Here is a 16,505-nt window from a genome sequence, read left to right as displayed (position 1 = left end):
TCTCTCTCTCTCTGTCTGGCGAGTGCATGCGCGCTATAGTGAAAAATCCTCTCAAAAAAAAAAAAATCCTAAGAGGAGAGTGAAGGCAAATGGTGTCCAGCAGATGGCATAATGGTTATGTTGCTGGACTCCCAGATAGTCAACCGTGGTTCATGTTCTGAAACCAGCAGCTTAAGTTGGGCATGTGTGCATGCACGCCCCAAATCCCAAGAGAATGATAGAGAAGGGATTGCAGCATGACCATCCCTTCTGGAGGGTTATTTCTTGTGTGCTCTCTCTCTCTTTCTCTCTCTGTCTCTCTGTCTCTCTAGCAAGCACACACACTCAGTAGCAAAAATCTCTCATAAAAAATAAGAGAGAGAGAGAATGGAGAAGGGATTGTGGTGTAGTCATCCCCTTTGGGTAGTGATTTTCTCACTCTCCCCCTCTCTCCCTTCTCTGTCTCTCTCTGGCAAACATATACCCTCTATAGCAAAAACCTAAGGGGCGGGAAAAAACCCACAAGAATAAAAAGTTCATATGAACAACTCTGGAAAAGTAACAATGACAATGAAACATAGATTATATAATCCTTAACCCATGCTCTTCTGTATTGTTTATATCCAGAGAGAGATTTTTGGAACAAATTATGGCAGAAATATTTGCGTAAAGTTTTAATTTAGACAGTTTACCAAAAAAAAAAAAAAAACTCCACAAAATTCTTAAAGCAGTTTTTTAAAGGACCTATTTATTTCATTTTATTTATTCATTTATTTTAAATTTTGCTACAGGGCATATGTGCTCACCAGGGAGAGAGATAGAGGAGGAGTCAGAAAGCAAGCCACTAGGTCTAGTACTCAAACCACGGCAGGCCATGTGGGAGTCCAGCACCTTAACCATCCTGCCACCTACTGGCCCTTTAAAGCAATTTGTAAGCAGAAGGGAAGACTATACTAACTTTAATACCCTTAATGAACCTCTAGTCAAAGTTTGATTTTATTTTTAGGCTTTTTATTTTAGTGTGTTGCATATATTTAAGAGAAGAAATGTTAAAATTCTGGCTTCATGTGTATTATCATGATGGCAGTTGGCTTTGTAAAACTACCAATATAAGTTGTTTTGGGCTGGTAAAACAACGTGTTCTCAAACGTGTACGTTTGTTACCAAAAAGAAAATTGTGGTGGAATTCTTTTGTTTAGAGGTTCTCAAAATGCTTTTCAAGTTCCAATTAGGGTTTATATTGGTAAAATCATTTTTGATTGTTAGCTGAAAATTGGCCAGCTATTGTTTGTATTCACATCTCAGAATCAGATCCAGTTGGAAAATGGAACCTCTCCAGACACTGTTAACTTAGACCAGTCCTTCGAAATCTCTTTAGATATGAAGCAGCTTGATTTTTAAGATCAAGTAGTTTATGTTTAACCTTGTTACAGTCAATGTATAGATTCAAAAACATTCAGAGTAGAGATTTCATGGGTTTTTTTTTATCATAAAACCCTTTTGTTAACAATAAGGACTTATGACGGCATAAATTCAGAAATTTTGGATACCAGGTTTTTATGAAATGGATTACCATCCCCATGTGCTCTTACTTGCTGTCATTCTTCATACGCTTTGTCACAGTCTCATGACAGCTATGCTGCTGGAGCTTTCTTCTAGTGAAAGTCTAGAAAATAACAGCTATGCCCTAAAGAAAGAATGGAATTTCTAGCATTTATACATTTAATCAGAGGCTGATGAAAGATATATCGCTGACTTCTACTAGTTAAAATAAATGGAATACATTTAGATGTTTATTGCTTAATCACCACATTGCTTCTTTTTTTTTTTTTTTTCCATAGAACAGAAGTATGAACAAAGAGAGAAAACAGCCCAAAATGGAGCCTGTTAAGGCACAATCCTTTTTTTTTTTCCTAATTCCCTCTGTCAGGATCCTCTCTAGGTATGAATAGGCCAGACATGAAGCTGATGGGGCTGAGACTTGAGCCCTCGTTAGCTGGAGATCTGACTTCCTCTGCTCAGTGCCTAGGCACTGCACCATGGGGCTGGCTCTCACCACTTTGTTTTTTAAGTGACTGGCTGAGAAAGTGGGCTAGAATTTTGTTGCATATTTTCTAAAAAACACGTATCTTCAGAAATGCGACATGACACAGTAGAATGTATTAATTGGACTGGTATTTCTTCTTGTTAAAAACTTGAAAAAGAAAAAAGTTTGCATGAACTAGAGGAAAGTGAGTTGGGAAGCTGACCTGTCCATCTTTGTTCTGCTGTCTGTGTTGTATGACTACAGAGGAGAGATGATCCGGGTGGTTGAAGGCTGGGGGTGGATCGTGGCACCAGACGCCATTGGTAGTGCGTTCAGTCTGAACCTTTCCCTGCCTCTCTAACTCTCTCCATGTCTCATAACGTACATGCACATACTCCAGTACCCAAACACTCTGGCCCCAAATGTACTGGAGGAGGGATGCTCAGTTAGGTGAAAGCTGTTACATTACTTTGTTTCCGGTCCTTTCACTGCTCTTCATAAGTGAGGATTTAAGACAGGGTGGAAGGTGTACTGTTAGTCTGAGTACAGGGGTAGCAGCAGGTAGCCGGAAAGCTTGGGCTGATAACTGAAGTGAAAGGGCATTAAAAACAAGCAAACTGGACACTCCAGGAAAATGCACCACGTTGTGATGTTGTTTAAAGCACACTTTGACATTTCAGTGGTGCACATTTAACTTAGGTCATTTTGTGAGACTGGCTTTCAGTATCATCTTTTAAAAACAGGAGCAGTAGAGACAAAATGTGAGTGACAATGTCAGTCTGATGAGTGGTTTATGAAAGTCACTTACTCTTATTTATGACTCATAGTTTTCATTGTTTTTCAAAATAATTTTAAAAGCTAAGAATTAATACAGAGATTATTAGAGAAAATTCAAATTCTGGATATATATATTTTTATATATTTATATTTTTATCTCTTAGTCAAACAAACATTAAGTAGTACTCAGTGTTTTTATTTCTTTATCAACTTTGTATTAAAAGAGTTTTAATAAAATATTTAGTTCCTTCAGGTAGCTGAAGATAAGAAAAGAACACATATGTCTGGTTTTTAAATAGTTGATAAGTAGATTTGTAGAAACGGGGGTTTTAAAATCTCAGTGTGGAGCCTGGCAGGTGGCGTGGTCATTAAGGATGCTAGACTCCCACATGGCTAACTACAGTTTGAGTCCCAGACCCGGCAGCTTGCTTTCTCACTCCCCTCCCCCCACCTCTCTCTCTCTGTCCCTCTCTGTCAAAATAAAATGAATAAATAAAATTAAATTTAAAAATAATTCTTTTGCAAATAAATAAAATCTCGGTGTGGGCCAGCCTATAGCACAGCATTGGTTAACCATGGTGCAGAGAAAGCTGGATCCCATGTGGCTGACCATGGTTCCGATCCTGGTCCTTGCACTGGGTGCATAAGCACATACGCCTGGGATCCTGACAGGATGAAGAAATGGAGGAAAAGGGGTTGCGCTGTGAGCAGCCCTGTGAGGAATGTGTTCTTTCTTTTTTTCATGTGTGCCTTTAGGCATTAAAATTTTTAAATTTTAAAATCTCAGTGTGTATAAAAAGAAAGTAACTTTATTTTTTGGTTTTCATCACAGCCTGTATTTTACGATGATGCTGAATGAATAATACAAGTCGGTTTGGGAAAGTAAGAGCAAAAATGTAAGGAATTAACACATGAGATTTAGAGAGGAGTGGAAATAATCAGCAAGCATTTAATGACTATTTTAGTCCTGTAAGAGGGAAAAATATTCATCTCAGATGGAAATAAACTTTATGTTATAAATTTTATTGATAGGTAGAACAGTGCCAATACCTTAAAACCTCTATATTGGGGGACCAGCAGATGGCGCAGTGGCTACGTCACTGGACTCCAATGTAGTCGACCGTGGTTCAAGTCCCAGACCTGGTGGCTTAAACTCCCGTTGGGTCCATGTGTGTGCGTGCCCAAGATCCTTAGAGGAGAAGGGATTGCAGTGTGGCCATCTCCCCAGGGGGTAATTTCTCACTTTTTGTCTCTCTTTCTGGCAAGCACATGTGCCCTATAGCGAAAACCTCTCAAAAACAAAACAGAAAGAAACAAACAAAAAACCCTCTATATTGAATTGCTACATCAAGGTTCCCACATGCACACATAAACAGTGGTGAATGGTTTCTGCCTTCTGTGACCTAGTGGCTTCCACTGGCTCGATCTCTGCTTGCTCTGTTCTCTGTACGTTGATTCCAACCTCCCCTGATGGTGCTTTTCCCCATCCCAAGAACTTTGTAGTCCTCCCCAGTCCAGATTGCCAGTAAAGAAATCTGACATTTTTAGTTCCTCACTATTGTTCTCTTTAGCAGATCTTTTTTGTCTTTAATTGACAGAGGTGTGTGCACTGGCCACACCCTCCAATTTTTCACGCCATCAGGGTTTGGGGCACACTCATATGTATGCATATGTATGTATTTTTCAAACTGCAGGCATCAGGATTTGAACTGCAGTCGGCCATGTGGGGTCTGGTTCCTGCTTTGCTGCACTTAACTGCTGTGCTATGGAATTAGCTCTAGCAGATTTTTTGGTTTTTTTTACATATTTTTCACAGTTTAATCAAAAGAATGCAGTTTTATCTGGAGACATCTTTCCTGCATTGAATCCTGCTGGCTTCATTTCTCATTTTATCTCATGCTCGTTCCATGTGCCTCCACAGAAGGATGCCACTGGCAACACTAACAAATTTTTTTAAACATTTATTTTATTTATTTATTTAAAGAATTATTTTATTTCACTTTATTTATTTTTAAATTTTGACTAGAGAGGGACAGAGGTGGAAGGGGTAAAAAAGCATGCTGCCTACATCCAGGACTTGAGCTGCAGTCAGCCATGTGGTAGTTCAGCGCTCTTAACCACTATGCCACCTGCTGACCCTATTTATTTATTTGTAATTTGCTATAGGACATGTGTGCTCACCAGAGAGACAAGAGAGGGAGAGAGAGAGAAAGTGAGAAAGGAAACTGCGAGGTCCAGGACTCTAGCTACGGTCGGCCATATGGGAGTCCTACACCTTCACCACCATACCACCTGCTGGCCCATTTAGCAGATATTTCAAAGTAGACCAGTTGCTAGGCTATTGGGCAGCTTGTACACAGGCTGGGCCGGAGTCAGAATACAGCCAGCTGTGACCTTGTTAGCAGGGTCTTATACCAATGTGGAGGTGTATGTAATAGGAACCTCTTTGAACAAGAATGACTGTCACAGCCATTCTGAAGCCTCTTCTTTACAATATTTTAAACATATTTTTGATAACTTCCTGATATCTTTTTCATATATACACATCTAACTGAAGCATAGTAATTTCAAGTCTGTTAGAATTAGCTAAGGAGGGCTGCCACTCTTAAGTTAAAAAAGTAAGTTAAACCAAAGATCGTTAGTTTACTTCCCCAAGACTGGCAATATTGCCTTTATTTTGACTAAAAGCTGAGGAATTTACTAGTTTCAGTTTGATATTTTTTTTAGTAAAAACAGTACAAAGAGTTCTATTTGATTTCACAATTTTCCCATAATTACCCTTCATCATTTTAAAAATTCCTAAAGCAATCTATTGCAGAGGCAGAACTTAGAAAAATTGTTATCATGTAGGCAGAACATAAGAACAAAGAGAAATAGTCGTTTATTGTGTTGCCATTGCCTGAATCGCAACAACCAACCAACCAACCAAAATTACGAGATACAGCAGTAGGTTCCATTTACAAAATAAGAGTACAAATCAGACCCTTTCTTTCTTTCTTTCTTTCTTTCTTTCTTTTGAGAGAGAGATTTTTGCTATAGAGCATGTGTGCTCACCAGAGAGACAGAAAGCAAGAAATCACCTCCCAGGGGGATGGCCATGGTATAGTTCTTTTTCCTCCATTCTTCTCTCAGGATCTTGGACACTCATGCACACATGCCTGGCATGAGTTTTAAGCCACCAGGGCTGGGACTTGAACTGCAGTCGACTGTGTGAAGAGTACAGCTATGTAATGATTATGCCATCTGCTGGTCCCTCACCATTTCTAAATTTCTTATTTTAATCGTCAATGAAATGATCTCGCTATTGGAAACTAGGCCTAGCTCATTGAAAAGGATGATGAACATCTGTCAGTAATTTGATACATTTGATTAATTTGCATTGTGTCGTGATAAGATTAGAGATGTATAAAGATTCTAAAGTATCGGTTAATTTAAGAGGTAGACAAGTAGATTGATGTCATCTCCTGTACATGGTCATTGAATTCATAGAGATGTGTAACATAATTCACTTTTCCAACAGGTGGTAGAATACCCTATTCTATTGAATTAAAACCATTAACAAATGATACATTTAGCGGATAACTTCCTAAGTAGGAATTGCTCTCAATTTGGGGAGTGTAAAACCAGAGGGTTTTCAGTAATAGAGTGATAAGTAACAGATATGATAGAATGAAATCTTTTATTTATGCAGAAAGGAATACTTTTGTGCCTTATAGTTTCTTATGGGGAGAAGAATATGTTTCAGAGGTGATGCTCAGATAACACTATGTGACTATATGATGTGCTCTACGAATTTAAAATCGAAAGGAAAGGGGGGATTGTTTATGAGGGTATTTATGGAACAAACTAAGGAATAGACCTCTTTGAAAGTAAGAGTAGAAAGGTAGTGATTTCTCAGTAGGACAGATTACAAGTTGAGGAATTAACCTTGTTGACCAGCTATGGAATTAGCCTTGTGGATGAATTTTATTGGCTTATCTTATGGTAAGTTGCAGTATTTAAAATGATGATTCTAATGTTGATTACTGAAGAACTTTCATCACTTATGCATCTTTGTTAACCTTAAATTTTGTTTTGATCCATCATGAGACATAGGTTAAAAAGTTTATTCTGCTTGGGAACCAGCAGTTAGCGTAATGGCTATGTCGCTGGTCTCCCACGTAGTCTACCGCGGTTCGCGTCCTGGACCCGGTGGCTTAAAACTCATGCCGGGCGCGTGTGCGTGTGTGCCCAAGATCCCGAGAGGAGAATGGAGGAGAAGGGATTGCAGTGTGACCATCCCCTATGGGGGGTGATTTCTCGCTTTCTGTCTGTCTGTCTGTCGAGCGCCCGCGCCCTATAGCAAAAACCTCTCCAAAAAAAAAAGAAAGCAAAAAAAAGTTCATTCTGCTCATGACTCTGGTGGTATCATTAGGAATCAATCAAGAGAAAATGGTATAAAGATAAGGAAAAAATGAATTTAAAGTATCAGGAAGCTTAACAGTCGATGCATTATACCTACTACATGGTTACAGCAGCAATGAGTGAGCCATAAAATGGTTGTTTTGTTTTGTTTTTTAGGGTTTTGTCATAGGGCACATGTACTCGCCAGAGAGAGACAGAGAGACGAAGAAAGCGAGAAAGGGAGAAATCACCCACGGGGTGGGGGTGGGGATGGCCACGCTGTAGTCCCTTCCTCTTGAGATTCTGGTCATGTACACACATATGCCCAGTGTGGTTTTCAAGCCACCGGTCCAAAGTTTTAACTGTGGTCAGCCATGTGGGAATCCAGCACCTTAAACACCATGCCACCTGCTGGCCCCATAAAATGGATTTTAATAGGAAATAGGAATGAGAATCAAGAGTAAATGATGATTCTGCTGGGTCTGGCCGGTTTTTAATTTTCCTTTTAATTTTTTTAAAGAAATCACTGAGGGAGGAACATATCCTGGGGTCTGTAGGACAACACCCTCTCATTCCTTTCCATCCTTTAATTTAGCTTTAGTTTCTAGGTTTATTCCTTTCAAGACAAAGACAGGGAGACATGTACACCTGACAGCGTCTTCATGCCGCACTTCCCCTCTAACCTCAGCCAACCAGGATCACAGACACATGTACCCACCATCTGGACCCTGCACGTCCAGGGAGGCCCAGGACACAAGCCTGGAACCTTTCCATGAAGGTCCAATTTTGCTATCGCTGTGCCATTGTCTGGCTCAGGACCTGTTACTTTAAATGACTCACTGTAACCTTTTTTTAAAAAATTCATATTTTGGCATTATAGAACACATATATAAAAAATTGGGCAATCTGAAAACTTAGATTATTACCATATTAGTTTAATTATCAGAGGCAGAGAGAACATTGCCAGTGTTTCTGTCATGGTATTATGTGTAGCTTGCAGAGTACGGGGAAGTTTTATAAGAAGACGGCAATAAATTAGTTGTAATGAAACTTAATTAAAAATCCTTTGGGTTTCCAGCAGAGACAACCAGCAAAGAAAAATATGACCCCATTTTTGTGTACTTCTTTTATGAAATATTTAGTAGAGTTGTAACAGGGACGTCAGAAACGAAGTCTTAAAATAGTAAGCCACCTTAAATATTTTAATAATAAGTATATTATTAAAGGGAGATAACTTATGTAGACTGTGACTCTTCAGATGTTTTTATTCAATATGTCTCTTCTTTCAGAATTTATGCGACTTCCATGTGTGGATGCCGGATTGATTTCACCCCTGGTGCAGCTCCTAAATAGCAAAGACCAGGAAGTGCTGCTTCAAACGGGCAGGGCCCTAGGAAACATATGTTACGATAGCCGTAAGTGTTGAAATATCAGTACTGTGTATACCTGTTGAAGAATTATGATTTTCAGAATAATTCCACTTTCGTATCAGGACTGACTCTTCCAGCAAATGAAGACACTAACACGAGCCAGTACGATTTAACTCTGCTTCTTTACCAGACCTGATGGAAATTTAGGCATCATATCCTTAACTAAGAAGTTACAGGAAACATATTCTTTCCGTCTGTTATCACAATTGATAATCTTCCGAAGAAAGTAGGTCAGTTTCTAAGAAATGGGGGCTTTTTAATTGGGCCCTTTAAATTATGTTTATGTACATTTTCCAATTAGATTTTATTGAAATTCTATCTGAGAATGCTATGGACACCAGTTTTTAAAGCTTTTAAGTCCATCCAAATATATTTTTAATTACTTGCAGTTAATAAAACTATTCATAAAAACCATTATCTTCTCGGAAGCTAGGCTGGCCCTCTGCATTTGCATTGACTCCATTCCTATTTGTCATTAAGTCATTGTCATCCTCACCACCTTCTGTAACACACTGATCTATTAGGTAAAGAGAAAGCAAGAACTTGGGTATATTGCAAAAATGTTACATTTTCTGCTTCTTCCACATATAAATGAAATCTTGAGTATGTTCATCTTAATCTTACCCTGATTTTCCTCAGATTTCTATTTTCTGAACCAAAAACATGTATTTTACCATCCCTCTTTCAAGCCTCCTGGAGTTTAGTTTTATACATATAACCAAGATAACTTAATGGTTTTTTTCCCCATTGAGTATCTGTATTGTTATAAACACAAAAGACATGGCCTTTTAATCATAAATTATGAGCCAGATAGAAGGTAAGGGCATAGACATTCATTTCTGATATCAGAAAGAACTAAAAACAAAAGATCAAAATTACAGTTACTTGCTTTGTTCGGTTCACTGGTTTATAGCAGTAGTGATGAGGCTAGTTTTATTTATCCTCCTTTTCTTCCTTTTTCTGGAACATATGTTTTGATCATTGTAAATGTTGCAGTATCAGTGTGCCTGATGATATGGATGCCTTCATGTGAATTCTAACTCACAGTTTCAAATCCCCACTTATTAGTCTGTTCCTTTGTTACAGTGCTTTTTTATATTATAAAATTCTAGCTTTATTATAAAATTCTAGTGCTTAATGCTTATAACGTCATATTTTCATATTTATGATTTTATTAAACACCACAGCTTGTGTCTCAGCTCTCAAAAGCAGACCATTTATGTAGATTTTATATGATAATTTAGCAATATATTCATATTAAGAACACCTTTGCACAGTAATGGTTGAAGATCACTAGCCTGTACTTGAAAGAGTATGGATTATTACTGTTTTTATTCTTCTGTGTTGGTTGCTAGATTTTAGGGCCACCAGAAGTATTCTTTAAATCTTCTTCAGTTAGTTCTTCTTGAATTATACGTTGTTTGAACATAAGCATTAGTACCTGACCTGAGAACTTTGGAATTTCACTTAATATTGGCAAAATAGAAGAAACACACAAGACACAGTGATCTTGTGTTTTGTATTGCTGTAGTTTTTATGGACACAGTAATTTTCTTTCTTACACGCTAAGGAACCTGGAAGTTAGGGTAATAAATGTCTAGTTAATAAGACAGTCATTGTGATGAGACTGCAGCTCATCATTATGGTATATATTACGTGCATTTACTGCCTTCTGAGATACAGAGTATCAAGTTTTGTGGACAGGCTCTAGGCTATGAAGTGAGGTTTTTTCACTTCAGTTACGTGTAAATATCTGCACCTGCCTTGTTTGCATGTAGCTCAGTGGAGATTATAGTTAAATGGATAATTAAGCTTAGTGAATACAGACCATGTTTTTATAAGTTTAAACCATAGTTAAGGAAAATGAAGTTAGCAGTCTTAAACATGAATAGACATTAGAAATGATTTATTGCTGCAAATCCTGTGATGGAAAGGTGTCCATTATGCCACACTGTCTCATGCCTACAATTTCCACAAGACTGCGTGCTTTCTTACCCTTTTACTGGAAATTTAGTTTCTGTGAACTTCTTGGTGATTTCTCTGTAATTAGTCTATAGAATAAGTATAGTGTATCTAGCAAGAATGATTTAAGTCTAGCAATGTGATGATTTATGAACTTACTTAAAATGCATTTCTCATTTTATTTTGTGAAAATTGGGAGTTTTAAGGATTCCAAAAGTTAGGTTTCTCTTTTTTAAAAGTTTTCAGTGGCTTCTATTTGTCTTATCATCAGTCTTCTTTCTTGGGAATGAAAGGCTTCATTTTTAAAAGGAGAATAGAATACTAAGGAAAAACGAGGAATTTTTTTCTTCCAAGTAAAGTATGTTTAAAAATTCACCTGTTTGTGTTTCCTCAGACCTACTTGTCAGACTAATTAGTTGACTTATATTTTATGAGTGTATGCCAAATAAAAAGTTTAGTGTGGGTTTACTCAGGGTAATAGTGGGCTTATAGCAGGTGGTAAAGCTGACACAGAGAGTGTAGTGTAAAGCAGCCGTGTTGGAGGTAAGAATTCGAGAAATTCGTGCATATTCTGTAGAGTTTTCACTTAGACACCGAAAAAGTAAGGCATTGCTTGCGTATTTAAGTTAACATGGTTTATTTGAAAGGAAGAAAACTGTAACTGTAGAAAGAATTACTTACCATATAATCCATGGAGATCTCTGGAAACAAAAGTAGGTCAGATTTCCCTGTTACTGGATTGGACGGTACTCAATTTAGGAACTCTTTGAAGGCAACGGTCTTACGTAACCCTAACATGCAAGATAGACTAACGTAACTGCAAAAAGGATGGAGTGAAGCTTCGCTGCTGATGAACTTTTTGAATCGCAATCTCCCTCTTGTGTATAGGGATGAAAGAGCCACTGGCTGGAAACATTTTTCATTTAAAATGCCTGGTCTTTTTTTCTTGTCTCCCAGAGAGCCTCCCAGGCATTTCATTTATGAGTTTTCTCTTTCGAAGGATCCAAGCAGATTTCTGATAAAAGTAGCATTTTAAAACTCCTACCCTTTAACTTTGCCAAAATAACTCATTTTTATGAGAAGTTTGACCTCTTTGAGATCAAAGAAGAGAGAAAAAATGGTATTTCATTTGGGGAAGAAATCAGCCACGCTGTGTATATCATGGGATATGCCAAGGAATGTGTTTTTTAATAAAGAGTAGGATCCAATTTTAGAAATGCATACCTTTGGTCTATTTCTCTGACCTGTTTAATTACACATCCTTGTCAAAGGTAATATGAAAAAACGTGAAGGTTGCTTTTTTCTCTTACGTCCATCTTTATGGTAGTTTGTTTTGTTTATACAACTATTCACATTTTAGACTGCTGGTATAGTTAAATGGCCTTAATAATTTTGAAAAGCTTAATGTTAAATTCCCATCCTGTATTTATAATTCCTTGGAATAAATTGGTAATTAGAGACCGAATTTTCTGTTGGTGAATTTTACTGCTTGAGATCAGGAACTAATTGTTTCTTGATGCACAAAGCTATTAGGAGAGACTAAAAGAAAATGTTTACTTAAAATTAAATATTCTTATTTTTTTTTACATAGTGGAATAATAATGTACGAATTAAACAAACATATCTTAAAACTAAATAAATACGCTTCCGTAGAAATAAAAATAATTCCTGTTATGAAAGTTCTGTTATTGAAAAAAAGCACATACTTAGAAACTCATCTAAAATGTTCTCTTACATGTTTTATGAAAGAAAGTTGCATGCTTGTTTGCTGAGGAATACATAGAAATTCAAAATGAGACAATAATCTGGCTTACTACCGTTAATGAGGCGAAATAGTTTAATTGACTTCCGAGACAATAATCTGGCTTACTACCGTTAATGAAACGAAATAGTTTATTTAATTGACTTCAAATGTAAATGGGAAGGATGCACAAATGTATGTATGTTCTCATTCGTACGTTAATGATATTATAGTATAATACTTTTATGTAAAAAAATGAGGGAAGAATTCATAGTTATGACTGAAAATGCTAAAATAAAAGTGATCATCAATAATTTTGTATTTGGTAACGTAAGTTGGTGAGCTAAGTGTGTATTAATACAGGCATGCTTTGAAATTATGTAAGTAATCAGAATATATTTACAGCAGATATATCCAACAGGGAACTATTTATTTTTATTATTTTTTTAAAAGTAATTATTATATTTAACTTTATCCATTTATTTATTTCAGTTTGACCAGAGAAGGACAGAGAGAGAGAGAAAGTGAGAAAGCGAGCCGCTGGGTCAAGGACCCGAACCACAGTCAGCCATGTGGGAGTCTAGTGCCCTTAACCACCACGCCACTTGCTGGCCCCATCAACATGAAACTATTTATATCTGATACTTAAATATTTGAGTGATAGGTTATTGATTAATTGGATTTTACATATACACACACACATGTTATTAAAGAGTCTTACACCCACCCCTTTTTTTCTCATTCAGTTTTAGAATAAATAGAATTATTGACCAGTAAGTAGCATAAAAATAAGATTTGTCAACTTTCATCAATTAATATTATAATTTATTAATTAGTTTATTATCAGAGTATGTCATATGTATAAATAAAGAACTATGAATCCTACTTCCACTTATAAAAATAATATTTATCATTATTATTATATGAAAATACTGCATTGTAATATAGCCTAAATATTTAGATCAAAGGCAATGTTGTTTTGTAGCACTATCATAAGCTCTAAAAATGTTCATGCCATTAAAGAGCTCTTAATACAGTAGAGAAAATAAAATGTAAACAGGAACATGGCTTGAGAACAGTTACACTAGTATACACTAAATATGTGGGGTTTTATTAGAATAAAAATAATGGTGATACAAGTATTATTGCAGGTGTTTTCTTTAGAAATAAAGCAAATATTACCATGAAAAGAAATATAGTTAATTTAAAACTTAATATAATTATAAATGTAAATTTTTTTTTTTTTTGAGAGGTTTTCGCTATAGGGCACGTGCGCTCGCCAGACAGACAGAGAGAGAATAGAGACAGAAAGCGAGAAATCACCCCCCAGGGGGATGGTCATGCTGCAATCCCTTCTCCTCCATTCTCCTCTCGAGATCTTGGGCACACACGCACACATGCCCGGTGTGAGATTTAATCCACCGGGTCCGGGACGCAAACCGCGCTCGACTACGTGGGAGCCCAGCGACATAGCCATTATGCTAACTGCTGGTTCCCTAAATGTCTAAAATTTTAATACACCCCATAGAAGATAGATATTGCATATAAATATAATTTCCAACTTTACCATTTACTAAGTTATCATTTACTCTTTCTGATTGATGTTTCCTCATTTGTAAAGTGGGCTTGTTTTATGGATTAAACAAAGTTTATATATAAAAGTAGAATACAAAGTATGAAATGCTATGCAAAACAAAATTATAGTCTTTTTTTTTCTATAGGGTGCAGTACTTGCTGGAAAGAGACAGACAGAGGGAGAGAGAAAGAGGGGGAAAATGATTGTTCATCCCCCAGGAGAGTGGCCACAACACAATTCCTTCTTATCTGTTCTACTCTTGGGATTTGGGGCTCGCATTCACACAAAATCAGCGTGTTTTTCAAGCTGCCAGGTCTAGGGCTTGAACCACAAATTCAGCCATGTGCTATCTGGGCACCTTACCCTCCATGCCACCTGCTGACCCTGTATGATCACTGTTTCTAAACATTGTGCTGTGTTATAGTGTAATGCCTACAGTGATGGATATGAGACTTTCACAATAAGCACATAAAAATTAGAAACCATATAAAGAGAGGGAAAAGTGGATCTCATAGGAATTAGGGATAATGTACTTCACTATATGTACATAAATACTACCTTTTCTTTTTTAGAGATTTATTTTATTTTACTTTTCATTTTCATTCTACCAGAGAGGGACAGAGAGAGAGAGAGAAAGTGAGAACATGAGAAAGCAAGCCGCTAGGTCCAAGACTCCAACCACTGTCAGCCATGTGGAAGTCCAGCACCCTTAACCACTATGCCACCTGCCAGCCCCCATAAGCACTACTTTAACTTGAGCTTGTTGGCAGCCAAAGCAAAATAAACTATTTGATATGCTGCGTAATTTTTGTTTTATGATAAAAAGAAATATTTAGTTTATCAGTCAAACAGAAAAAAAGGAGACAGCATGCTAAGAGATTTATTATAAGCTTATCATTAATTCCCTAGATGACTGCACACATGGCTACTTAAAATGTGTAAAGAATATTGGCTAACATTATTTGGTAATGCTTCTTAAAAGATGCCCATTCATTCTTTTTGTAACGTCATATAGACTAATCGTCAACAGAATCAAAAAGATTACACTGAGTACTTTAGTGAAGGTAGTTCCATTTGTGCAGTATAGCTCAAATGTGTCATTTATTAGTGATTGAACGTGCTTTAAGGATAGAGATTGAAAATTTGAATACATTTTGACTTGAATATATTTTATAGGTTAGTTTTAAGTAAAATGCAATTCTTTGCGATCATCATACCAGGTCATTTTCTGTGTTTAATATATCCAAGGGCTATTTCCTGAAATTATAAAGTGTACTTATCTTTGATTTGCAAGCCCGTTGTCAATTTGATAAACATCTGATTTGCATGAAATGAGTATTTAAAAATGCAGGTTATATATCTCTAATCTAAAAGCTTAGAACCAGAGTGTTTCAGATCTGGGATTTTTTTTTGGGGGGGGGATTTTGGGATATTTACATGTACATGATGAGATGCATTGGAAAGAAAATCCAAGTTTAAACTTGAAATTCATTTATCCTCCATATACACCTAGACATATAGCCTAAAGGTGCAATTTTTGTATTGCAGAGTTTTGTTTGCAACACGTGACCATGTCAGATGTGAAATTTTCTACTTGTAGTGTTATGTCGATGCTCATAAAGTTTAAGATTTGGGTCCTTTCGGATCCCAAATTTTCAGATTAGGGACCCTTAACTTGGTGGTTACATGAATCTGTACATCTGATAACATTACTTACAACCATACATGCCCGCAAACATACACGTGTTCGTACATGTAAAACCTGATGAAATCTGAGTAAGGTCTATAGATTTCACCAGTGTCACTTTCCTGGTTGGAATATTCTTTAAACTTATTTAAGTTTACCATCGGAGGAAGCTGGATAAAGGGTACATGAGACCTTTTTGTATTAGTTATGTTTGTTTTTAGAGGGTTCTGTTTGTTTGTTTGTTTGTTTTTGCTACAGGGTGTGTGTGCTCGCCAGAGAGACAGAGAGAGATAGACAGAAAGCAAGAAATCACCCCCCAGGGGGTATGGCCACGCCACACTCCCTTCTCCATTCTCCTCTTGGGATCTTGGGCACGCACGCACACGCACCTGGTGTGAGTTTTAAGTCACTGGGTCTGAGCCCCAAACCACGGTTGGCTACATGGGAGTCCAGCCGTTATGCAAACTGTTGGTCCCAGTTTTGTTTTTAAAGTAACTTCTGTTTCTTTATTAAAAAAAAATTATTTTGTTTAATTTTATTCATCATTATTATTATTTTTCAATTTGACCAGAGCATCACAGAGAGTGAGAGAGGGAAAGTAAGAAAGCAAGTCTCCAGGTCCAGGACTCAAACTGTGGTAGGTCATGTTGCAGTTCAGCACATTAACCATCACTCCACCAGCTAGCCCCAATAGCCTCATTTCAAAATGAAAATCTGAAAAGTTCATATATCCAGGAGGCTTAACTATTTTCTTTAACAAGACATGACCTTGTTTATTTCAGTCCTACTTAAGGTAGAGCATGTGGCAGGAGGGGTTGAGATATGTATAAATTTTAAATTATGGGCCACAATAATAATTTTTATTGGGTTGTGCAAATAAAATGAAGCACAAAATCATCTCTAATTTTTTCTCTCTCTCTTTTTTTTTTTTTTTTTTTGGGAGT

At 36.9% G+C, this 16,505-nt stretch overlaps 1 protein-coding gene across 5 annotated transcripts in view; it reads left to right on the top strand.

Annotated features, from left to right (window-relative positions):
* The window catches only part of RAP1GDS1 (Rap1 GTPase-GDP dissociation stimulator 1), a 155,501-nt gene that overhangs the window by 70,809 nt on the left and 68,187 nt on the right, over positions 1–16,505 (top strand). For 3 of the 5 annotated variants that reach the window (XM_027773322.1, XM_027773321.1, XM_027773324.1), the window contains one exon: positions 8,455–8,574. In XM_027773322.1, coding sequence (XP_027629123.1) covers positions 8,455–8,574 — 120 coding nt within the window. Of the gene's footprint in view, positions 1–8,454; positions 8,581–16,505 lie in introns of all 5 variants that reach the window. The other 2 variants (XM_027773323.1, XM_006152178.3) reach the window with 1 other exon arrangement.

Source organism: Tupaia chinensis, unplaced genomic scaffold, assembly GCF_000334495.1.
Source record: "Tupaia chinensis unplaced genomic scaffold, TupChi_1.0 Scaffold000340_1, whole genome shotgun sequence".
Lineage (NCBI taxonomy): Eukaryota > Metazoa > Chordata > Mammalia > Scandentia > Tupaiidae > Tupaia > Tupaia belangeri.
Note: the sequence above shows the minus strand (reverse complement) of the source record. Positions and strands in the feature narration are given on the sequence as shown.